Genomic DNA, 25555 nt, shown 5'->3' on the forward strand with positions numbered 1-25555 from the left:
GTGCACCACCATGCCCAGCCTTCTCTTCTTTCTTGTAGCCTTCAAGAATCCAATGTTATATATATTCAGAAATTTTATTGTGGATAACATTTATTTATTTATTATGTTAAAGACAAAATAACGATACAAAAATTCAAAACAAGATGATAAGAAATCAACAATGGTTGTTATATTTCATATTGTTATATTGTTATCAACAATGGTTGTTATATTGCATATTGTTATCTTCAGAGTTGTTGCTTAGATTACCAGATATGGGCATGCAAAATTGATCAAACAACATAAGCACTAACTGTTCCTTCCAATGAACTAATACATTTATTTTTTAAATTTTTTTATTATTATTTTTTTTACATTTATTTTTTTAAATGAGGAATAAGAAATCAAGTTGTCTTTCCTCAGTATCTGGTCTATAAACAGAAATCTCTGTGCACCTGAACCAATTGGTTTTCTTCATGTTCTGTGATCATAAGTCCTGTTTTACTACAAATTATAGTCCTATCAAGGAAGAAAAAAAACTGTTTCTTATTTTTTTAACTTGCTTTTTTTTTTTCACTGTTAAACTTTGTTTCAAGTTGCAATTCAGTGCCTGGAGACTGTTTTTAAGATCAGCCCAGAAGATACACATCTAGCAGTTTCACAGCCTTTGACAGAAATGTTCACAAATTCCTTCTGTAAGGTATGTTGTCATTGTTTTCTCATTAGTGTTTGATGCAAGTGTGACTAGTTTCATGTCGGATTGTTAATAGTTGCAGGGCCAGGTCTATAAGTAACTAATTTCTTTCTGGATGTAAGATGGATTATTTTTTATGGAGATATTGTTAAATGTCCTTTGGATTTTTATAGTAGGACCTATTCTTACCCTCTCAACTTCTATAGTTAACGATATATCTTAGTTGACGTTTAAGTCCTTTACAGTATGAATATTTTTTTATTTCCAACCTTTTTTAAAACTGCTATCCTCTTGAAACATGAATTGTAGTTAAAAATAAAAGTTTTAATATCTAGGAAGCAACTATGAAGAAATAGATTCATTTGGAATTGAATTATCATTTCTGAAGTGAATTTTAGTTTGGTCAATGATGGGGCTTTGTAGAACAGATCAATGTACAGGATCTGTAAAACAGATAAATGTTCAGGATCAGTGTATAAAATTAAGGCTGCAACCCAAGTTTTCTGGTCCCTGCTCAGACTGTTTGTGTGGTCCCTGATTTCTGGCCTTGTTGGGAAACATAGACCATATGATCATCTGAAAAATCTTAAGGTTAGTGAGTGTGGCAACCCCAGGTGACCTTGCATATATTTTTTCATTCCATTTCAGTGCCTCATGAACTTCTGTGGTTTTCTTAGCTTTGTATTTGAGTTTGATACATAGTGAAGGATTTAGGAGTAGAGCTGGCACATGAACTGTAAAGTTCAGCATAGGGAGTTGGGAATTTAGCTCAGTGGTAGAGCGCTTGCCTCATAAGTGAGAGGTTCTATGTTCAGTCCTCAGCAGCACCCCCCCAAATAAAAATAAAACAACACTTCAGCTCAGAATGGACATTGCTGACAATACCACATTTAGATTGATTCTCCAGGCTCTGTTTATAGAACTTGTTGAGAAATTCTTAGAATTGCAATAAAGGCAGAAATTTGGCAGTAAACTACTCCTGACTCCCTCCTTTTATACTTGAAAAAAACAGTACAGGTATGCATGAACTCATCAAACTCCGTGTGTGTGTATGGTTCTGGGGATTGAACTCAGGGCCTCACAAATGTTAGGTAAGTGCTCTGCTGATTTACATCCCTGGCCCAAATAAATTCTAATTATATGACAAGATACAAAAAAGATCCTGGCATGTCTCTGTGTTCCTCAGTGGGGAATCCCCTTTTCCTTCCCTTCCGTTAAACGAGGCTCGGGTTCTTTGTCTGAGCCTGTGGCCTCCTCAGGAGAAACTACTGCAGTGGCTGAATAAGGCTGTGGCTAAAGCAGGCCTCATTCTCTCAGGCCTGTGCTTCAGGCAGCACTTGGATTTGCTCTTTGTTTAGCTACTGTCACCATTGACTTAGTACTGAAGAGATCAGAAATTTTTTTTTTAACCTTTCAAGAAGCTGTGATTGAAGACATTCTGTTTGAATAAAGCTCTTTTATCTCCTTTGCTGTATTTCTCTGATTGCATTTAATTGTAAGAAATTTGTTGCATACTATTTTTAAAATGTAGTTCACTGAAACTTCTCCCTGGTACATCTGCAGTGGTGTAATATGTGGTGTCATCATCTTCTAGTAGTCTTATTGACAAGTATGGCTTTATTCCATATGTATTTGTTAAAAGTGTGGCAGAGAAAGTCTAATATTTGTCTGAAACAGCATCAATATTGTTAGAATTAAAGAAATTATTTGTCTTATCAAGTATATTTGAATGTAATATCAGTCATTTTAAGATACTGCTTTTATTTCCCTACCCAGTTAAGTTGGTAGATATATTTAATGAATTCATTCCCTTTATTTAAGTAAGTAACATTTGCCTTTGTCTTATGAGCTGCCCAAACTTACTCAGTGAATGTGAGAATTACTTTTCAATGTGTAAAACTGTGGCTGTTTCATTAAAATAGTTAAAGATTTGGAAAACAGAATGGAGCATAATCAGTTTTTTAATATGTTGGCTTTTTTTGAGTAAGATACTTATTTTTTGTTGTTTATAAACTGGCTACACTTGTTAGGAGACTTACAATATTTTTTTTCGTTACTGGGAATCAAACTTATGACCTCGCTCTTGCTGGGCAGGTGCTGTGCAGCTGAGCTAAATCCCTGGCCCCGGAGATTTACAATAAAAGGAACCCTAAAAGCAAATATTATAGGGCAGTAATGTTATCCAACTACAGTTATAAGTAGTGAACTCTGTATATGAAAGTTCCCATTTTATTTCTATGTTTGTTTTCACTTTTTTATGTTTAAGAAAATTGGTTAGGGGGCTGGGGATTTAGCTCAGCGGCAAAGCGCCTGCCTGGCAAGCGCAAGGTCGTGAGTTCGGTTCCCGGTACCAGAGAAAAACCAAAAAAATAAAGAAAATTGGTTAGTAAAGCTGGACATGGGGGCACATGCTTGTAATCTGGGCACTTGAGAGGCAGAAGGAAGAGGAACATTGTGCGTTTAAGGCCAGCCTGAGCTACATAGTGAGTTCAAGACCAGCCTGGAATATATAGTGAGACCCTGTCTCAAAAACAAAAGCAAGGAAAATTGATTAATGGAGAAAGATTTTAAAAAACAAAGAAAATCCATATTTGCTGTCCATGATTTGCATTTGTGTCTGATTGACTAAGTATATTACCAGTTTTTAATTCATACATTTTATTGAAACTTCAGTTAAGGCAAAAGTAATAGGATATGCATTTTAAATGTAGTGTGTAAGCATAATAGCTACAAATTATGCTTTTTTGAAAATTGTAGGCTTATTCAGACTATCAGTCAAGTTTAAAAGCATTGTAATTTTGAAAAGGTCTTTTGATTTATTTATTATTAATTAATCAGTTTTTTTGAGGCAGAGTCCCTCTATGTAGTTCTGGCAGTCCTCACATTGCAGCAATCTTCCTCTCTCAGTCCCGAGTGCTGGGATTACAGGCATGCACTACGAAGGACAAAGAAAGGGTTTTTTGAAAGTGGAAAGATACATTGTATTTCTAGTGCCACTGAAAATATTTCCAAATTTTCAATTCAATTTTAATAAGCACCTTTGGTTTGAACCTTATTAATGCAGAAGAGGTTTGAAGGTGATAATAAGTGCTGAAACAAAATATGTTTTTCATTTTATAATAAAATAAATTTCTGCCACTGTCTTAAAATTTTATGTAATATACAAAGAAAAGCCGAGCGCTTTACTTCCAAACATGACTACTGTTAACATTTTAGTATACACCTTTTCAGTTTTTGTTCTCAAATCTTTGTGTGTATGTGTGTGTGTGTGTGTATGTGTGTGTACATGCACACACACACTTAATGACCAGATTTTTTTTTTTTGTAAACTGATTTTAACTTGGTATGTCTTTTAAATAGTAAATATTTTGCTTCAGAAATTTCACTAATAAGCCAAGTGTTTAGGTGCACACCTCTAATCCCAGCTAGTGGGGAGGCCAAGACAAGAAGATTGGAAATTTGAGGCCTGCCTAGGCAACTTAGTGAGACCCTGTCTCAAAATAAAATAAACAGGGCTGGATTGTAGCTCTGCACTCAGTGTAGTGTTCATTCCCCAATACTGCTAAGAAAAAAAGATCCATGACTAATCCAGTGATTATATTTTCATTTTGTTTTTTATATCTAAGTTCCATTTTCTTCTTCATAAAGTGGGATTTCTGGGTATGAGGAAAACAATTTTTTTTTTTTTTTTTGTCTTTTTGAGACAGGGTCTCACTATGCAGTTCAGGCTGGCCTTGAGCTCACTTGTGGAGATCCTTCTGCCTCAGCCTTCCAAGTGCTGGAATTATAGGCATGTACCACCATGCCCGGCTTGAAGAAAACAAATTTTAGAAGTTTAATTCACAGTTGCCTGTGATTATCTAGAAAAATAATATATTTGTATTCTTAACAAAAGCATGGGATAGTACCCTCCTACCACCATTTCCTATTAACTCTGATATTTAGGTGTTAGATTTCATGAAATAGAATTTCAGATAAGTTACTGAAATGTGGATAATGTATTACTGCTCTACTTTTGGAGCTCTGAGATGACTCTGTGCAGCTCAATAGAAGTGTATTTATTTTTACTTTATTTCAGAATGATGTTCTGCCCCTCTCAAACTTAGTGCCTGAAGATGTGGGAAAAGCTGACCAATTAAAAGATGAAGGTAAGTATTTCATACAGAAATTACTAATTTAGTACAGCTTTCTGAAACTCCGGAGAGGATGATTATGAGTTGATATGACTCTAGTTTACGCTACCAAAATTGGATTGTCGTAAGTCCATGTGACAATTATGCACCCAAAATGAATGTGAGAGAGGCCTGGAAATAGGTATGGCTTGTGCTGAGAGAGGCAGGTAAAACTTTCAGAACAAATCACTGAAGGGCTGTTTGCTTTTAACTACATTTGCTATTGTATTCTTGTATCCTAAATTCTTCTTCATGCTTAGTCAGAGAGAGGAAAATAATTTTTAGTGTTATATTTAAGTGTTTCTAAGTTCTTTGGAGTTTGTTATTGCATGTATATAGCATTTGACTTGTCTTACTGGTTAACACATTTGATTCAAACATTATTCAATTTTCTATTACCTGACTATTGAAATGTTCTTGATTTTAATAAGTAAGTCAGTGTTAAGGCTTGTGTTCAATTTTCCCATCACATCATTTAGATTAATCTATAGAGAACAATGTTAGGCCTGTAAGATTTGTACTGAGAGACTGTGGGGCACAATCCTTTATCTTTTGCAGTGAAAGAAAACCAATGAACTCCTTATACTGTATATAAGCAGGGAATGATTAGGGAATATGTTGTATTCAGAATCTATTCACAGAGCCATCTTCTAGTTGTTTTCTGAAGAAAGTAGTTGAATTCTTTTTAGAAAAAAAATTACTTGGTGGTTAAAGAGGTGAATATGGGAAGGACAGTGCTTTTCTTATTCTTTGTAGCTGGTCATCTCCCTAGGTCTCCAAGTGTACATCTGTATCACTATTTTTAGTGGCTGTGGTACCCCGAACTTCTTAGAAAGACAGTTTTGTAATCAAAATAACACTGTCTTCGATGTCCTTTCATTTCTTTCTCTACTTTGTGATTATCTTTTTAAGATTAATTAATTAAATGCTGTTTTCAACAGAGAGATGTGTCTGTTTTCAATTTCTTACTTGTTCCAAAACTGATATCACCAGATTTAAAAAATCTTAGAATAGTATGACTTCATAAATTATAAGTAAAATAGAGAACAACCAGATTGCCATTGTTAAAGATAAACCATTCCATAAAGAATTTGGATTTGATCTACACAGATACAAATGTATTTTTTATGTATTAGTTTCTTGCTAGAATGATTTAATCTGAAGTTTTCTTTCCATTCAGATTTTTGTAGTATGCTAAATCTTACGTGATCCATTGTATTTTCTACTAGGATTTTATGTTTGTAGCTTGGCTTAATTCTAGTAATAATGTTGAGCAAATGACAAATTGACTTTTTTTTCTGTCCCTCAGCTCCTTCTGCCTGGCAAAACATTTGGGAGATTGCATTCCCTGTAGAGGTTTTTTTTTTTTTTTGTTTGCTTGTTTGTATTTAAACATAATAAATATTAGTAAGCTGAGAGTTTGGAGTCATTTAATGTGGCAGCATGTATTTACTGAATTACTAGATTTTAATGAAAAGCATTTATTTCACTAAGAAATGTCACATCTCAGACATCTTACATAAAGTGACTGCCATTTTATCTAGATTTTGCTAATTGGCCAAAAACAAATGGCCATGGTAAGTGGTCAAGCGTACGGTTATTCCAAGTTACATATTACACTTACCTGACTGTGTAAGCTTTCTTGTGAGCTAGTATCTCCAAGGAATATTACTTTAAAATATTTCATGTGCTTTGCTTTTGAAGAAGTGCAGTAAGATCAGAAAAAATTAGGAAGGGTTTCTTGCTAGCCCTGACAGGTCACAGAAGTGTGGGTGTATGAGTATCTCATGGGGCTGTGAGAATTCAAAAAGACAGTTTTATAGGAGAATATCATATAATTGTAAAGCGTTGTACATATGCCTTATTGTTACATTTATGACCTTGTAAATTCATTTGTCTCAAATTTTTTATATTGAATATTTTCTGACTTGAAGCTTTTTATAACTAAGTTATAGTATATATATCTTCTAATGTATATTAGAGTATCTTATATTTTCAATAGCTTACAGGACAAGATATACAAGAAAGTTAAATTTTTTTATTGCTACATGTTTGCAGTACGTATTGACATTCATCGTGGGGGATTTATACAGGTACATAATACATCTTCATTCTTCTTTTTTGGTCCCTTTCTTCTTCCCTTCCTCCAGCCCTCGTTCCCCTTCCCACTTACAAAAGCTCTATTTACATTTTTTTCTTTAAACCCCTTTTCTCTTTCTTCCTTTTCCTCTTTCCCTCCATCTCTTATTCCTCACTCTATATGAACAAGATCTTCCTACTTTCTAGTGTCTATCCTTCATGTTATCCTTATTTATACTTTAGGTGTCTTACACAAGAAAAACAATACAGTGTTTATACTTGTGTGTCTGATACATTTTATTTAGGATTATGGTCTCAAGGCACATCCATTTACCTAAAAATGCCTCGAATTTATCCTTATTTATGGCAGAGTAATACTTCATTGATATAAATGCCACATTTTCTTTATCCACATAGCTTTTGATGGGCATATGGGCTGTTTCTACGATTTAGCTGTTATAAATTGTGCTGCTAGATATATGGGTATGCATGTATCACTGTGGTATGATGGATTTAACTCTTTCAGGAAGATACCTAGAAGGGGAATAGCTAGGTCAAATAGAACCGCTGGTTTCAGTTTTTTGAGGAATCACTGTACCAACTTCCATAATGGTAATACCAATTTACACTTTCACCAACAATAGAGAAGGGTTCCTTTTTCCCACAGCCCTGCAGCATTTGTTATTGGTTGATTTCTTGAAGATAGCCATTCTTTCAGATGTGAGATGGAATCTCAATGTTGTTTTAATTTGCATTTTTTGAATGGCCAGCAGTGTTGACCATTTTTACAAATATATTTATTGTCCATTTCTACTTGTTCACCTGAAAAGTGTCTATGTCAGCTGTCCAGCTATGGATTCGGTTTTTTAATTTGGGAGGAGGGTCTGATTTCTTTTGAGTTCTTTCTATATTTTATTTTTTTTCTGGTACTGAGAATCGAATTCACGACCTTGTGCTTGCCAGGCAGGCACTGTGCCGCTGGGCTAAATCCCCAGCCCCTTCTTTATATATTTTCATTATTAGTTCTCTGTTTTAGGAGTATCTGGCAAAAGATTTTTTTCCCACTTGGTAGGTTGTCTCTTCATTCTTTTTGTGGTTTCCTTTTTATTTTCTAAAATTTGATGTGATCCCATTTGTTGGCTCTTTATAATACGTCCTGCATCTGCACCTATGTCTTGAAGAGTTTTACCTGTTCTGTCTTTCAGCAGATTAAGTGTTTCTGTTCTAATATTTAGATCTTTGATCCATTTCAATTTTAGTTTAGTGCATGGTGAGAAATATGGGTCCTAGTTTGATCTTCTCAATGTGTACAGCCAGTATTCCTAGCTTGTTAAAGAGGCTATCTTTCCTCCAGTGAAAGTGTTTGTCCCGTTTGTCAAAGGTAAGTAGCTGAGGGTGCCTGTCCTTGTTTCTGCATTTTCTATTCTGTTTCAATGACTCACAGGTCTGGCCTTTTGTCCCCCCAGTACCATGTTGTTTTACCACTGAAGTTTTGTGGTATAATTTGAAGTCTGAGGTGATGCCCCATGTCTTGCCCTTGTTGCCCAGAATTGCTTTTCCTAGTCTAGGTCTCTTCTAGTTTCATGTAAATTTTAAGAATTTTTTCTCTAGGTCACTAAGGAATGCTATTAGTATTTTGATTGGGATTGCATTAAATCTATGTAATGGTTATGGAAGTATGGGCATTTTCACTATATTTGTTCTGCCTATGCAGGAGCAGCTTTCCATTTTCTGATGTCCTTTTTTGATCTCTTTTTTCAGAGTACTATAGTTTTTCATTGTGGAGGTGAAACCTTCTTGGTTAGGTTAATTCCTAAGTATTTAATTTTTCTTAATTTGTGAAAGGTATTGATTTCCTAATTTCTTTCTTGGTAAGTTTGTTATTGATGTACAGGAATGCTATTGATTTTTGAGTGTTAACTTGTGTACTGGTACACTATTAAATTTGCTTAGTAATTCTAGGAATCTATTGGTGTTTTAGGGGGTCCTCTATGTAGAAATGTAGTCAGTAAATAATGATAAATTAATTTGATTTCTTTCTTTCCTACACATTTTTTTTCTTGTCTAATTGCTCTGTCTAATATTTCTAGAATTGTATTGAACAAGAGTGGTAATAGTGGGCATCCTTGTCTTGTTTCCGATTTTAAAGTGAAAGTGTTCAGCTTTTTTCTATTTAGTATGATGTTGGCTGTTGGTTTGTCATAGATGGCTTTTGTTAGATTAAGATTGCTGCTTACCAGGCAGCTCTCGATGTTCCTGGGGGAAAGACTGTGAGAAGATGGAAAAAATAAAGATAAGAGACAAAAAAGCTGAGGTCAGGCGGAACCCTTTCGCTCCAGATGGGAGAAAAAGAACCACTACCATAGAGACATTTATTTATACATTTGATAAAGTTAGTATCACGTGACATAGGGTTGCCTGGCAGCTAATGGCTGCGAATGTCTCGAGCAAGGTATTTCTCTTGCCCCCACACATATGACCAGTTTTCAGCTTCAGCCACTCCCTACATGAGATAAAGACCATTTATTCCAAATTTCTTTAGGGTTTTTATCATGCATTGATGTTGGATTTTGTTAAATGCTTTCTCTGTGTCTACTGAGATGATCGTGTGGTTTTTGTCTTAGCTTCTGTTAATGTGATGTAGTACCTTTATTGATTTGCCTATATTGAACTATCCATGCAACCCTGGAATGAATCTGACTTGGTCATGGTGTATAATCTTTTTGATGATTTACAACATTCTGTTTGATCATCTTATTGAGCATTTTTCTGATTTTGAAGTTGGGTAGTGCTTGCTTCTGGTAATGACTTTGGGAGTACTTCTTCCCTTTCAATTTCATTAAAGAGTTTGAGGAGTATTGGCATTAGATTTTGAGTTCTTGTAGAATTCAGCAGTGAATCTGTTGGAACCTAGGCTTTTCTTATTTTGGTAGTCTTTATTTTTTGTTAATTCTTCTGTTTTGTTGACTGATACAGCATTATTTAGAATTTTTATAGCTTCTTGATTCAGGCTTGGTAACTCATATGTATCTAGGAGTCTATTTATTTCTTCTCAATTTTCCATTTTGTTAGAGACAAGTTCTCAAAGTAGTTACTGATGATTTTGGGATTTCTGTAGAATCCATTGTGATTTCACTTCTAATTATGTGGATTTGGGTCTTTTCTTTCCTTGTTTTGGTAAGTTTGGCTGAGGGTTTGTCTATTTTATTTAATCTTGTAGACCTAGTTCTTTAATTCATTTTTTTTTTTTGGTCTCAATTAGATTATTTTTTTCTCTGATTTTTATAATTTTCTTCCTCATACTGACTTTGGGTTTAAATTGCTTTTTTTAGAACCTTGAGGTGCATCATTAGGTTATTTGAGCTTGTTGTTTTTCATGTGGAAATTCATCACTCTAAATTTCCCTCTAATGACTGCTTTCATTAGCAATATCAGCAAGCCCCCACAGGGAAAACAAATAGAAAATGAAAAAATACAGAAGCAAAATGCCTCCAAAACAGAGGAGAAAGAAATAAAAAAATGCATATCTGAAATATCTGAAATGGAAGCAGTAGAAATAACAAAAGAGATAAACAAGACTTTTGGGGAATTCAAAGCAGAGATAAAGAGATAATTAAACAGATAATTACCCTAATAAAACAAATGACTGGTGAGTCTAGAGAAGTTTCTAATAAAAAATAGACAAGCTAAAATAAAGACATGAAAATGTGAATGCCCAACATAAAAAAAGAACTGGAGCTCATAAAACAGTTTCAAACAAATCCAGGAGATTACAAACTCTTTGAAAGTATGTACAGCAAGCGGGTGGAGGGAAGGGGAAAAACAGAATTGAGATGTGTTATGTACATATATCAACTCCCTGTGAGGTCTGTAATCATTATGTACTGCAAATATGTACTAATGAAAATAAAAAAACAAAGAAGGAAAGTATATGCAGCAGAATGGATCACTGTGAGTATAGAATATCATTCCAAGAAGACAGGGCTGTGGTTGGTGATCAGCTAATGAAGAGGTACCTTAAAAACACCAAGGGACTATTGGTGAATTCCTACAGTCCTGCCTAGTGACACTATGTATTGTGTCTAATGTTCTTTTAAATTATTATTTTCTTATTCCCTTTAATGATTTGATCAATCTTCTATTCTTACATCTGGTAATCTGAGCAACTTCATTGAAGATAACAGTGTGTAATATAACAACCACTGTTAATCTCTATCATTTGGTTTGAGACCCTGTATCATTTTTAATGTCCTTGCTTTGTGTTGTTTGTATTTTGCCATTGTTCTTTTTTTTGGTACTATTTTCTTTAAAATAAAAAAAGTAGAAAAAAAATACCAAGGGACCATAAAAAATTCATTTAGCAGCTGCTAGATAATGCAAAGAAGACTAATCCATAATAAATTGGAATCAATGGAAAATCAGAAGATAGCACAAATGGTATAAAAAGCTCTTCACAGAATAGAAAAACTTAATAAGCATAGAAAAAGAAATTGCAGTGCTCCCTATTGAATTGTTCCCTAACCAGTATGTAGTGAACTTCTTTGTCTCTTCTGATCTGGCTTTGAATTTTCTGTGTAGCTCAGGCTAGTCTCAAACTTGAGGAGATCCTCCTGCCTCAGTCTCCTGAGTGCTGGGATCACAGAGGTGTGCAACCATCCATGGAAATGTACTGAAGTACCTAGGGGCATAAAAAAAAAAAAAAGGAACTGTTTATCAATCTGGGCATGGTGATGCATGTCTGTAAAATCCCAGCACTCTGGGAGGTTGGGGCTGCAGGATCACAAGTTTAAACCCAGCCTAGGAAGCTCAGTGACCCAGTAAGAAACAAACGAACAAATAAATAGGCTGGGAATGTAGTTCAGTACAAAGGTCCTGAATTCCATCACAAATATTGTAAACAAAACCTGTGGAATCTAGTTAGCTTCCTTAGAAAAGTTTTTACAAAAATTTCCCTACTAGTACATGTGTGTCCTATGTGCTTACATTCCTTGTGACAAGTTGGTACATGTCTATAACACATTTTGATTCCTTTTTTCATCTGCTTACCCTTTTTTTCTCCCTTCCCCCTCTACCCATCGCTTGATCCTCCTTTCCATTTTTTTTTTTTTTTGGTACATATTTGTAGTACATATTATTTACATTCCTTGTGTGGAGAAGGTTTTATATTCATGTCTTTTTTGGGGAACACACATTAATGTTTTCTAAAAGATAGATTTATTGAGATGCAATTCACATACCATACATTTACTTCTGTTTTTGAAACAGGTTTTGCTATATAGCTCAGGCTGGCCTTGAACTCACTATGTGGACCACACTCTTCTCAAACTCACATTGATCCTACTCCCTTAGCCTCCTCAGTGCTGCAATTACAGGCTTGCACCGTCATACCCAGCCACATTTACTTCTCTACAGTGTACAATTCATCAGTCTGTCCTATAGTCAAAGTTGTGTGGTCATCAAAATTGATCATAAAATATTTTCATCACTTCTAAAGAAACAAATCCATTAGCTGTCATTCTCTATATTCATTTTGATTTGTGATTTACAGTGACTTTTTATGATTTTGGATGCTTTTATTTACTTCTTGTAGTGGAGTGACAACTGGTGGTCAACTTAAAACCTCCAGCTGAACTGAGTAAGTGTGGTGCTGGGTGTGGGAGGCCCACCTGAGGATTGTTGCCTACAGCATAAGAGGCAGCACTGGAGAAGAAGTTAGGCTGTTGGGAACTGAGAGGGGCTGTTGGGAGCTGAGAAAGGCTGTGGGGAGCTGGTAGAAGCTGTAAGGAGCTTTGGGTTCTTTTGAAGGAGCTTGTCATGCTGGCTTTCCTCATCAACTTGGCTATTTTCATCCTCTGAGGAGCTCAGGACCTTTTTGGCACTGAGAATAGCTTTGGTTCACTTTGGGGGAGCTCTGGTCCTCACTCTGAACATGGCTTCCTGGCTCCAGAGGGGAAGATGGTGCAATGCAGGTCTCCTGGAGCAGCTTGCTGCGTTGGCTTTCCTGATGGGAACTCAGCTCTCTTCATCATCTGAGGAGCTCAGGACCTCACTGTTGCTGAGGGTGGCTGTAGTACTTTTTGGGAGAGCTCTGGTTCTTGCTTTGAGCGTCGCTTCCTGGTTCCAGTGTAGATCCCTCAGTCCGCTAGCACAGATCTTTCATTCCGTTGGCACAGACTTCCTAGATTCCACCACTGACCTTTGGGCCTTTCAGTGCACATGGTGTGAAACAGGCCTGCATGAGGTATTGTTATGAGCTCTAGGTCTTCAGCTGGACTCACGCGGGACATTTCTGTGGGATCCAGGCTGTCGGCTAGATTCCGTGGTCATAGTGTATGGACAGATTTCCTGCACCTCTTGTATATCATTCTTTGGGTGACTATTAGAAATAATCTCATAAAATATGTGTCCTGTATTATATTGTTTCCCCATGCAAAATAACCCCCAAACCAACACACTTGTCTTTCTTTTAGTTTTCCTATTCCTGTTTCTAATTCCTGCGTGTCTCATTAACTCTCATTAACTAGCTAATTACCTCTGGTAAAACAAGAGCTTCTTGTTTACAGAAAAGTGGAAGGAATCACAGAGACCTCTGAGATGTAAATCCTTCCTCCTAATCCCAGTTGTTCTAATAATTTTAGTTTTGAGATTGGATCTTACAGATTCAAGGGATACTTTTTCTCCCATTAATGGAAAACAGGAGGAAATCCCTTCAGCTGACCAGTTGTTAACCTAGCCAGATTACTGCCAGATGTATCTGTAGATGCCCTTCCTAAAAATTATTACTTTGTAGGCTGGAATTCTATCTGACATTCTATGAAATTTCTATGTCTAGAAATTATTTGCTCTAGGTCCCCCTTTAGAACATTCTTGTCTCTGGCCTGCATAGCACATAAAAGTACTACCTGCCAGAAACATATTAGCATGATTAGTTTCACCAGCTTACTCACTGTGGCGTCCTGAGAGCTTGGCTATGCAACAAGCATGGATATTGCGAGGGGAGGAGTGAAGATGAGGTCCCAGGTGAGATCATAATTAGAGAAAAGTGGGTAGGGCGGCTCTAAAAGGAGCAGAGAGAAGATAAGGATGAAGGATGTGAAATAGTTACAGTGGTTGCATTTACTCACACTAGCCTGAATTTTGTAATGTGCACACATTAATTTTTCAAAACCCACATTACTAAGGTGACACAAACAAAACGCAGCTAGGAACGTTAGCTCTGTAGTAGATTATAAAATTTATCTCCAATGTGACTGAAAAATCATGTGGCTGACCTTATTAGTGTAATTTCTATGGCTAAAGTTATCTGTCAGACTTCATATTTTTTCTATATATTTTACTTACTATATATATCAATTATTTTATTTCAGGCAATAACCACATGAAAGAAGAAAATTATGCTGCTGCAGTGGATTGTTACACACAGGCAATAGAACTGGATCCCAATAATGCGGTTTATTATTGCAACAGGTAAACTGGGACCATTGTAGCAGGTTTACAGTTCTTAAACATTGGGGTTAATAACTCTGAAGGAAAGTTGTAAAATTTATTCATTTAATAAAATTTGAAAGTTCAGAAAATATAAAGAAGGAGGGAAAAATAAACTCATAAACTTATTCCTTGGGTGCAACCACTATTAACCTTTTGTCATGTTTTGTTTTAGGTAAGTGTGCTCAATTTTAGATAGGACATGTCATAAATGTGTCCTAATTTCATTGAATTCCTTCATTCTTTAAATGGCTACACATTAGTCTATTTTGCCTTTATTATTATTTTTAAATTTTCTACACCTAGTATTGTAGTGGACAAACAAGTATCAGTAAGTATTATTTTTGAGTAAGTGGATATGTATACCTTAACTTACTTAATTATTGACCTGCTGGTGGGCATTGAAGTTGTTTTTATTTTTTTTAGCATCATCAAGCTGTAGTGAATGTTTGTATTTCTAAATTTTTTTTAATGCTTCAGATTTTCTGGATTTTGAATTTATTCCTAGAAATGCATTTACTTGGTTTAACAGTGTGAACATTTAAAAAACTGATGCACTTTGCAAAACTGTTTCAATTTTTTTGACTATATTTTGAAAATTAATGTCCTGCCTGGAACTGTATGAGTGCATCTATTTTTGCCATGTTCTTTATCAGTGTTAGGCACTCAAATTATTAATTACAAATTTAGTATTGTTTCCATGTTAATTTTCCTAATTTATGTTTAATTACTGATGAGATTGGACCTTTTAACTTCTTTTGATCTCAGTGCCTTTACATTGAATTATGTGCCCAGCCCTCCTTATTTTTTATTTTGAGACAGGATCTTGGTAAGTCACTGAATTATCCAGGCTGGGCTCAAACACATGACTCGCCTGCCTCAGCCTCCTAGAGTATTGAGATTAATAGGCATGTGCTATCACCACATCTGGTTAGATATTTTTCAAATATTGGGTGGTAGTGGGGTTTTTCTCCTTGATTTCCTGTTCATACATTCATGCGTATCTATAGACTGCATGATTATGTTCCCCCACATTCATATGTTGGAACATAAACCCCACTGCAATGGTATGTGGGAGTGAGAGCTTCGGGAAGTGAGTAGGTCGTGAAGATGGAGCTGTCAAGAGAGGGTCAGGCCCTTCTAAGAGAGACTCCAAGAGCTGCTTGCCCTCCAGCCATGTGAAGGAAACATGGGTGAAGTACCTGTACCAGGCTGTGGCCTGTCTGACCGCAGACTTCCTGGCTCTGCTCATGTTAACAGGGATCTGAACCCTATAGGCTACATTTGCAAGGCTCTTTTACCACCTGTCTTTTGTCTGGCCTCAGCCATGCCAGGTGCTGGCAGGAGGGTGAAGGGTAGGAGGAGGATAGAAATTCATGTATCTCTCCTCTTCCCCTGCATTTATATCACAGCGTGTATATAAAAGTGGGCTGTTTCTCATCCTTGTTTCCCACTTCCACCAAACACACCTCCTTGCTTTTGCCAGGTGACCTTGGGTTTTGGACTCCAGGCTTTAACCTTGTGGTTGAGAGATGGTAATGGCTTTTTGCTGGATTGCTGAATAACCCCTGCTTTGGCCCCTCAGTTCTCCTTATGTAATGAATTCCCTGAATTAAGTTACTCTGTTTAATATAAGCTGAATTTCCAGTAGAACTTTCTTGCAGTAATAGAACTGTTCCATTATTAAATTCATATTTGCTTTTGGTTGATTGAAGGCCTCTTTTTTCATAAATTCTCCCTATTCTATTTATTCATATTCATATTCTTTTGACAGATTTTTACTAAACTTGTACTAGTGCTGTCACTAGAAGTAGAGATGGTTGTTTGGACAGAAACACAAGATGTTATAGGACTGTATCTTGTAACGTTCTATTTATTTATCCCTTAATATTTTTGGATAATGAATCTGTAAAGTAATACATTTGCTCTTGCTTCCAGTTTCACATCACCCACAAAAATGAGAAGAATACTATCTCTCACATTATGCCAGTTTACAAGTTAACTAATGGAGATATCATGGAGAATGCTTAAGAGCAGAGTTCTGGATCCAGACTTGGTGGATTCTAATGTCTGGTTCTGTCAGTTACTACTTAATGTAACCTATAACAAATTACCTAATGTATCTATGCATTAGTTTTCCTATCTGCAAAATATGTATAATAATAGTAATTATCTTGTAGGTTGTTGTAGATGTCAAAGAATTTATATAAATGCTAGGAAAGTGTGTAGTAAAGAATGTTGTATACAAGTAATAACTATGATTATTATTTATGTGGCCTGTTTTTCTACCTTGATCAGAATATGAAGAGAGATTCCAAGTTACCAGCTTCCAAATACATTCTCATTTATCTTTTCTGATTAGCATTCTCGTACTAACCTTACTGAAATGAGGTGGAACTGAGATTGTTCGCACACATCTGAAATCCTTATACTCTAGAGGCTGTTATAGTAGGATCACGAGTTCAAGGCCAGCCTGGGCTCCATAGTGAGATCAAGGCCAGCCTCAACTGCCTAGAAAGACCCTGTCTCAAAAAGACCACAAACAGATGAATAGATAAATAAATAATAAATAAAGAGGAAATGATGTTAGTCTGACAAGACTTGTTCTGAATTAATCCAGTGTCATGTTTTTTTTCTCTTTAATTTCTATCATTTTATTATGAAAAATTTCAAAAATTGAAAGAATCCACACCTAGATTTTGACATTAGTATTTTAGTGTATTTGCTATATCACATATCTATCCATTTGTGCCTCTGTTTATTAGTACATCTTATTTTTTATACATTTCAAAACAAATTGTAACCATTGTACATTTTCCTCCTGTATTTGTAGCATATCATTAACTAGAGTTCAAAATTTTTCTTTTTTTTTTTTTTGTTCTGGCTACCTCTTTTTTTTATTTTAAAGAGAAAAAAACCAGAATTTCAAAACAAGATAATAGGAAGGTAACAATGGTTAATACATTGCATATTGTATAATGGTTAATACATTGCATTTACATTAGTTACTCAGATTACAAGATCAGACATTTAATTATCCAGTCAAGATTAGTACAAACCTTTCTTTTCAATGAACTAAGAGAAATTAGTAGTATAACTATCTTAACCATCATATATATATATATGTACACATTTTTTTTGGCTTTTCCCTTCCTTTTCTCTTTTCCCTCATCCCAGTTTCTCTTTACTGTTGAGTGGTTCCTTCTCATTTCACAATGTCTATTGTACATTGACTCTTCTTTTTGTTGTGGACTCTGCAAACCTGCTTTCACCCTAGCTTGCCATTTGTGATCTGTCGCTGCTAAAGCCAAATCAAGTCACCCTATTTCTTTCTATTCATTCTCTTTCTGAGTCTGATTCTTCTGGCTTTATTTGTAATCTTATTCTCAGTAACTGAAGCCAGAGTTTAAAGCATCTTCCTTTATACTTCTCTTTTCCATATACTCCCGCAAATAATTTGTTCCCTACTCTCCTAGTCTATATCCTTAATTTTTGCAAGAGAAACCTAAAGCAGCCTCACATTTCTACTTATACTCCTCACTGCAGTTTTCTGCCAAAAGATTTTTTCTAAAATCTGAAAGTGATCATCTAAATTCTTGGTTTCTGTTCACTGGTTCCATATATGTACATGTTCAAATTTAAGCTCCTGATCATGATAACATCCTCTTTTTAATCTAGTCTGTCTCTTATCTGTCTGTATCTTTGTGTCTGTCTGTCTCTGACTGTCTGTCAGTCTCTGTCTCTGCCCCACACCTGCCTCTAAGATTGAATCCAGGACCTCACCTCTGCTGGACAAACACACTGTACTACTGAGCTACATTGCCAGTCCTTTTAAAAATTGTATTTTATTTTGAGACAGGGTCTTGCTAAGTTACCCAGATTAGACTTGAATTTGCAACACTGCTGCCTTAGCCTTCTAAGTAGCTGTGATTACAGGTGTGCACTCAGCCTTCATGTTTTCTGAGCATCTATTTTAAACCTCCTATTTTCCTTTTTTATGTCTCTTCTGAGTTAATCCTTCCTACTTGGAAACATTATTGAGGCATATTCTTTTTCCAAAGTTGGCTTTTTCAGTGTTTTCCAAGGGATGAGATTATGAGAACTTCTGAAAGGATTAAAGAAATAAAAGCTTAGTTGCCTCAAAAGTGAAAGAATTGGAGAAGGTACCAGAGGACTTGTTCTTTAACACTACTACTGAAGTGAGCAGATAGCAGCAGAGCACTCCCTGTGCCATCCCCGCAGTCACTCACTCTGCATGCCTCCCTGGAAGTCCACGTGCCCTTAGTGTTGTCAGTTTTCTGTCGGGGCAAATTAGAAAGGCATATGACTTGCACAGCTGTCTTTTCTATAGCAAAGTTAACAATGAAAAGAAGCTTGCATATTTTGTACCTGAGCAGAAGTTTCTCAGTTCTTTTTTTCCATTTTATTATATAATTGTCATAGACAGTTTGACTTAGAAATTTACTGGGAGTGATTTACAAATTAGTGCAAGAAAAATATAGTTTTATTAGTACCTGAAGTTCTCAATTAATGCCTTGAAACCTGTTTATAGTAAAAATCTTTCTCTCTTTCTTAGGGCTGCTGCACAAAGCAAATTAAGTCACTATACAGATGCAATAAAAGATTGTGAAAAAGCAATAGCAATTGATTCAAAGTACAGCAAGGCCTACGGGAGGATGGGGTAAGTTCTAGGAAAATGTTCATCATAGTAGCAAGTAGTATCAGATATATTGTTTTTATTGACTTGATTTTGAATTTTCTGCTTAATACTCCACCTTCGGAAATAATACGGTAACTCTAAGGGAGGAAATGACTGTAATTTCTGTGACTTGAGAGTGAGATGAATTTTTTTTTGGATTGTTCGTTGAAGAAAATCATACAATCAGATGAGTAGATGACCATGATTTCAAGTCTTAGATGGGCATTCGACATTGGTAGACAGTCTTCCTACTTTTTCTCTATATTCATTTTTTCATTCTCTGATATGACTATTTCATACCTCCTTCTCCCCTTTAGATTTTTTACTGCTCTTTGCATGTTGAGTCTCAGCTGATGATATTGCCTTACACTTAATTATAAAGACAAGCCATTCTTCTCATTTTGGAGAAAGTTAAGTCATTGTCCTAATTTTAAGTCTACCAGTCCACTTGTGTTTATATGTACACAAATCGACGGGGTTGTTTTTTTTCTTCTTCATTAAAATGGAAGGGCTCTTAACCTAAGACCATTACCTTCTACTCATGCTTTAAGACCTTATACTTGCGTACTTTCACACTTATAATGAACCCTTTTAACCTATATAGCACCAGTTTCCCCCATTCTAATAGATGACATTGGCTGGTATGTGAGCGGTAATAAAAGTCATCCTGTGGAACCATCTTTTAGTGAGTATTCCTCCTCATATCTCAATTCCTGTTTGTGTGTGAAACCCCTTAAGATTGTACTTGTTGTCTCATCCTTCTGATCTCTTGTTATTTCTTAGCCAACTCTTAGGCTTTTGTGTGTAATAGTGTGATTGATGGTTTACTTTCTTTGTCAACTTGACTGGGCTGAGGTATGCCCAGAGAGCTGGTAGAGTATTATTTCTGACTCTGTGAAGGCATTTCTGAAAGAGATTAGCATTTGAATCTGAAGATTGAGTAAAGATCACCCTTTGCAGTGTGGGTGGGCATCATGTGATTCCTTGATGGCCAAATAGAACAAAAAGTCAAGGGAAGGATGAATCATTCTCTTTGTTTGAGCTAGGGCATCTGTCTTCTGTCCTGGGACCCTGGCATTCCTAGAGCTCAAGTCTGTGGAGTCTAACCTGGTCTTATACCATCAGCTTCCCTGCTTCTCAGGTCTTTAGGTTTGATTGCAAGTACTTCACTAGTTTTGCTGGGCCTGCAGCTTACAGATGGCAGATAGTGGGGCTTTTCAATTTCCATAATTGTGTAAGCCAGTGTCTTATAATAATTCTCTATGTATCTTTGTCACTGTAATACTGGTTCTGTTTCTCTGGCGAACCCTGACTAAGACAATCACTTTATTCAAGGTCATACATTGTCTGTATTTCATCAAAGCTGGTATTAAGTTATGTTTCCTCACACTTACACATCTTTTAATATTTGGTGCAATTAACCTATATTCAAATGACTTCATCCTGTACAATTCTTCCCACTTGCCCAGTTCTCCTTGTATCCTGGATGTTCTTTTCCAGGTCCATTGCTGGCTCTTCCTCCGTTACCACCTCTGAAAATGGTATATTGCAGGGCTGTGTCCTCTGCGGCTGCTTCTCTGTTCTCTCTTCTGATTTCATCCTGCCTCATGCTTTTAATTAGTTAATCAAACTCAGGGCTGGTACTAGCCAGGCAGGTGTGATGCTGCTGAGCACCATCCCTGGCCCTGCCTCACGCTTTTAAATTCCATCTGGAGTTGTTAATCATTATTTACAGATTAGGTATTTATGAATTTTCTAAAATTTATTTGTAATCCTCCATTCAGTGGTAATTTATGGTCCTCCTGTGGTCATTCATGGACATTCACAAGTGGTAAATGATTGAATAGTACTGATGTGCACTGTTTCAGCAGAGGTTGAATAAAGTCTTGTTCTTCTTTCTTAGCTTGTGCTAAAAGAGTCTGCCACATTTAAAAAAAAAATGTTTTTCTGCTTTTTGTTTGTGATTTTGCTGTTTATAATAGCCCACCAATATGTTGTAAACTTTTTCTACGTGCAAGAAGCTGTAATGTGTTGTATAGAGAAAATACATGTGTGAGATCTAAGCTACATTCAAGCATGAGTTAGTGATGGCACTGAGTTTAATGCAAATGAGTGGATTAGAGTTAAATACTGAGATAAACCTTTTGACTCTAATATCCTGATGTTCTGTAGCATAACTTTTCTGCTGTTATATCCTGTATTTCTTTCAGGCTGGCCCTTACTGCCATGAATAAATTTGAAGAAGCAGTTAGAAGTTATCAAAAGGCATTAGATCTTGACCCTGAAAATGATTCCTATAAATCAAATCTGAAAATAGCAGAACAGAAGTTAAGAGAGGTATCTAGTCCTGTAAGTTTTTAGTGTGAAATGAGTGATACATTTTCTCTTTTGCAATTTATGGAAGTTAAATTGTAGTAGTTGGAATGGTTCTCAGATGCAGCTCTTTTACAGACAGGAACTGGATTGAGCTTTGACATGGCCAGCTTGATAAACAATCCTGCTTTCATTAGTATGGTGAGTATATTTCCTTTTCTGAGCTACTGGTTTTGTTTTCCTTAGAGTAATATAATTCCAAAATTTTTTTCCCCAAAACTTTTTTAAGAGATGGAATTTTGTTCTGTTGCCCAAACTAGCCCTAAACTCTTGTTCTCAAGTGGTCTTCTTGCCTCAGCCTCCCCAGTAGCTAGAACTACATGCTTCAAATCTTTTTGGAAACAAATAGAGACATGTCTGTCCTGCTGGTAGTAGTGAAGTGCTGATGGCAAAGGCTAAGGCAGATGTTCTTCCCTGTCCATCTTCCTCTGAAGGAAGCTAGAAATGGATTTCAGAAAGCTCATGGGTTCTTCAAAGAGGTGTATAGAAATCTGTGTATAGGTTGATGTCTGCAATGTTTCTAGGGAGAAAACCGTATTTTTCATCAGATTTACACAAGAGTGTATAAATATATAAAAGGCTAAAAATCCAGTCTCTTCCATGAAACTGGGCGTAGGAAGATGGATCTAACAGTTCTAATCTTTGTAATCCTCAGATCTAAATCTGAGGATTCTGGCTATGATGCTTCCCTAAACTTGTCCTCAGTATTGTCTGCCTTGTTTTCTATCTTAAGAGTTTATTTGGAACTGGCAGTGTAACCATGAAAAAATTTCTTGAACTTTTCATGTAAGTCTCGTATATGTATTTTGTTTTTCAAATCAACAAAACAACATACTCTTGGAAAATATATATTAGTCCAATATATGGTAACTTTGATTTAGTGGGTATAGGATGTTACCTGAGCATATAACACTCCCTCAGTGACTGTCTATTTTGGGTAATAAACCGTCTGCCACTGCTGTGCTCCTTGAAGGCAGGAATCAGTTCTTTATCATCTTTGTTTCCTTCACATAAATATACCTTTCATCCGTTAAATCCTCAGGTGAATTGAAATGCATAGATGACTTATTCCCAGTGACACAAAGACATCTCTTGAGCAATTGGTAGCCTCCCCCCAAATCAAAGTTAGTTGGTCATCCTACCATCCTACCATATATTTGCTGACAGATACATGCCTCTTTGTAAGTTCTATGACATTTTTTAACCTGGTTACCCACTTATAGGACTCAGTTTACACAACTGTAACAGGATGCAAAAATGGAATTCTTTTAGTTTCATTTGACTTAGGCTTCAAGCTGCTGTGTGCCAAATAAGGTGTGACCCCACCATGTAGGAGTTGCAGGAGTTGGTTAAAAAATCAGATTTTTGAATTCTTGAGGAAGTCCAGCACTGAGGATACAGTTCAGTACATGCCTAGGTTGATCCCTAGCACTGGGGGATAAAAAGAAGGCTCAGGTTGGTAGATTAAAAATGGGGCCTTTGGAGAGAGCTTTTGGACTTGCAGAGGCCTGATCCATGTGAAGGAAGTGGGGAAGCCTGCCTTCATCTCATACTCACTGAAATCGGATTTTCTGGTCTACTCAAGAGATCGCCATTGAGCAGTCACCTCTCTCAAAAAGTTTTCTTTTAGAGTGGACCCTCACGTGTATAGGAGATTCTTGTTTTTTTGGACAGAATCTTATTGTATAGTCTAGGCTCCCCTTGACCTTTGCCTTAATTACTTTTCTTGTTGCTGAGACAAAATACCTAACATCCAAAGTTAAAGGAGGAAAGGTTTATTGTAGCTCATAGTATTGTAGCTTAAAGAGGTTTCATTTCATAGTTGGCTGGCTTCAAAGCAGAGTGGTGTGGTAGAGGGGCATCACAGAGGGATACAGTTCATAGTGGACAGGCAGGAGATGGGAAAGCAGCAGCAGCAGCAGCAGCAATGAGGCACAAACCTCTTTTCTTTTATCCCTTCCATTTGGGTGGTGCTACCCACAACCAGGGTGGGGCTTCCCATTATCCGTACCCAGAACTATGTTTAACCAATCAGTGGATGTCTTGGTTACTTTTTTCTCATTGCTAAGACAAAATATCCAACACCCAAAATTAAGGAAGGAAGGGTTTATTTAGCTTATGTTTGTGGAGGTTTCAGTCTATAATCAGTTGGCTCCAAGGCAGGGTGGCATGGCACAGGGACAACACTTCAGGGTGGCACAAGAAGGCAAAAGCAGCAAGAGCAAAAAAGGGGGAGGAGAACAAGCGTCTTTTCCTCCCTTATATTGTAAGTAGGCTACCCCTACCCAGGGGGCGTGTAGCACTCACATCATCTCCATGCCCTTCTCCTGCACAGGCTTATGATGTGTACAGAGCAAGCACCCTGGCCCCCTGCTTAGTTACTTAGCCTTCTAAACTTCTCCTATTGACACATTGAACAACATCCTAGAGTAGGAAGGGCATGTCCTTTTCACCCCAGGATGTAGAACTGCTGAGTTTCTTAGTTAACCTTCTAGACTCTTCAAGTTGACACAATGTATCAACCGTAACAGTGGACTAATGTAGTAATCATGCATTCTTAATCCCAGCACCACACAACATAAAACCAGCCACCTCTAAAAGTCCCACCTATGAGCACATGAGGCTTTGGGAGGACATCTAGATACAAGCCATGACAACCTCAAATGTAACCTCAGGTAGCCTCAATTGCAGTCCTACTGCTTTAGTGTCTCTAGTGCTGGGATTAAAAGTGTATATTACCATGCCTAGAAATGAGATTCTTTATACAGTAATATCTTGGTTCATGAACACCTTCTGTTTGGAAACAATTTGATTCTCAAACAAAAGCGTTCAGCAAAATTTTGTTTCTGTTCACAGACTCCACACTGGATGACAGACACAATCATGGCCATTTTCCCTATGTAGACACAAATGTGGCCATCTTCCCCAAATTCATAACACAGATTATGTTTGTGAACCAAGGTACCACTGTACTTTAGGTTCTAGTTTTCCTTTTGGCTTAATTCGTCTGGTCAGTAGTAGTAAGAAATTGCCACCAAATCCTCTCAGTGTTTTTTTACAGTATTGTCTGTAATCTCTTTATCCTTGCAGTGTAGTTCTAATGCCAGTTTTGTCAGTACCTTTTTTAATATTCCCTTTTACAGTACTTTGCATAGCACATTAAAACTCTGCAAAGTGATCTTCAGAGTTTATTTGTGCCGGGGATATAGCTCAGTGACATAAGCGCCTGCCTGGCAAATGCAAGATCCTGAGTTCGATTCCCGGTACAAGAAAGAGTTTATTTGGAGCTGGGGTACAACCTTACCCCCTCAAAAAAATACATGATTTAGTTTTCATTCTTCAACCTTCAAAAAAAATCTTTGTTAAAGACTTCCACATATTGAGTTCAGTGGCAGAGTGTTTACCCCTCATGTTGAGGTCCCTGGGTTTGAACTCCAGAACTGAAAGAACAAAGATCCCTAAATATGAACTGCCTTTAATGGGAGATACTATTTTTCAATTCTAGGCAGCAAGTTTAATGCAGAATCCTCAAGTTCAACAGCTGTAAGTATTTAGAAAGAGCTTGTTACATTTTCCTCTTCTACTTGTCAGGCTGCTAATTTGAGCACATTTGCTCAAAAATGATAAACTTGCCTTGAATGGCAGTCATTTGGAACTTAATGTCACATATGACTCTTTGACCTAACTTCTTATATAATGTGGGTACATTTACCTGACTTTTTCTTAACCAGTTATCCTACTTTATTAAGAATATATGCTAATCTTATTATCTCTTATATACCTTAGCATGTCAGGAATGATGACAAATGCTATTGGGGGACCTGCTGCTGGAGTTGGGGGTCTGACTGACCTATCTAGTCTCATCCAAGCGTAAGTGTTGTTTAAAAAAGAAAGATTGAAAATATATTTTATGTTTTACAATTTCTAAGATTTAGGGGCAGGGCTTTCTTATCTTTGTGTGTGTGTGTGTGTGTGTGTGTGTGTGTGTGTGTTAATATGCGTTTGCAATACGTAATGTGTCTGTTCACTGTGGGGAGTTGATACATATACATATTATATCTCAGTCCTTTTGAT

General features: G+C 36.5%; 1 protein-coding gene across 2 annotated transcripts in view; it reads left to right on the plus strand.

Annotated features, from left to right (window-relative positions):
* The window catches only part of Sgtb (small glutamine-rich tetratricopeptide repeat (TPR)-containing, beta), a gene marked incomplete in the record, with an annotated part of 51922 nt that overhangs the window by 17752 nt on the left and 8615 nt on the right, over positions 1–25555 (plus strand). Inside the window, 8 exon segments of one of the 2 annotated variants that reach the window (XM_005392623.2) lie at positions 576–679; positions 4752–4821; positions 14292–14391; positions 18986–19090; positions 21319–21457; positions 21560–21622; positions 24987–25024; positions 25268–25351. In XM_005392623.2, the coding sequence (XP_005392680.1) occupies positions 576–679; positions 4752–4821; positions 14292–14391; positions 18986–19090; positions 21319–21457; positions 21560–21622; positions 24987–25024; positions 25268–25351 (703 nt within the window). 2 annotated transcript variants of the gene reach the window in all.

This window comes from Chinchilla lanigera, unplaced genomic scaffold, assembly GCF_000276665.1.
Source record: "Chinchilla lanigera isolate Chin_1 unplaced genomic scaffold, ChiLan1.0 scaffold00045, whole genome shotgun sequence".
Lineage (NCBI taxonomy): Eukaryota > Metazoa > Chordata > Mammalia > Rodentia > Chinchillidae > Chinchilla > Chinchilla lanigera.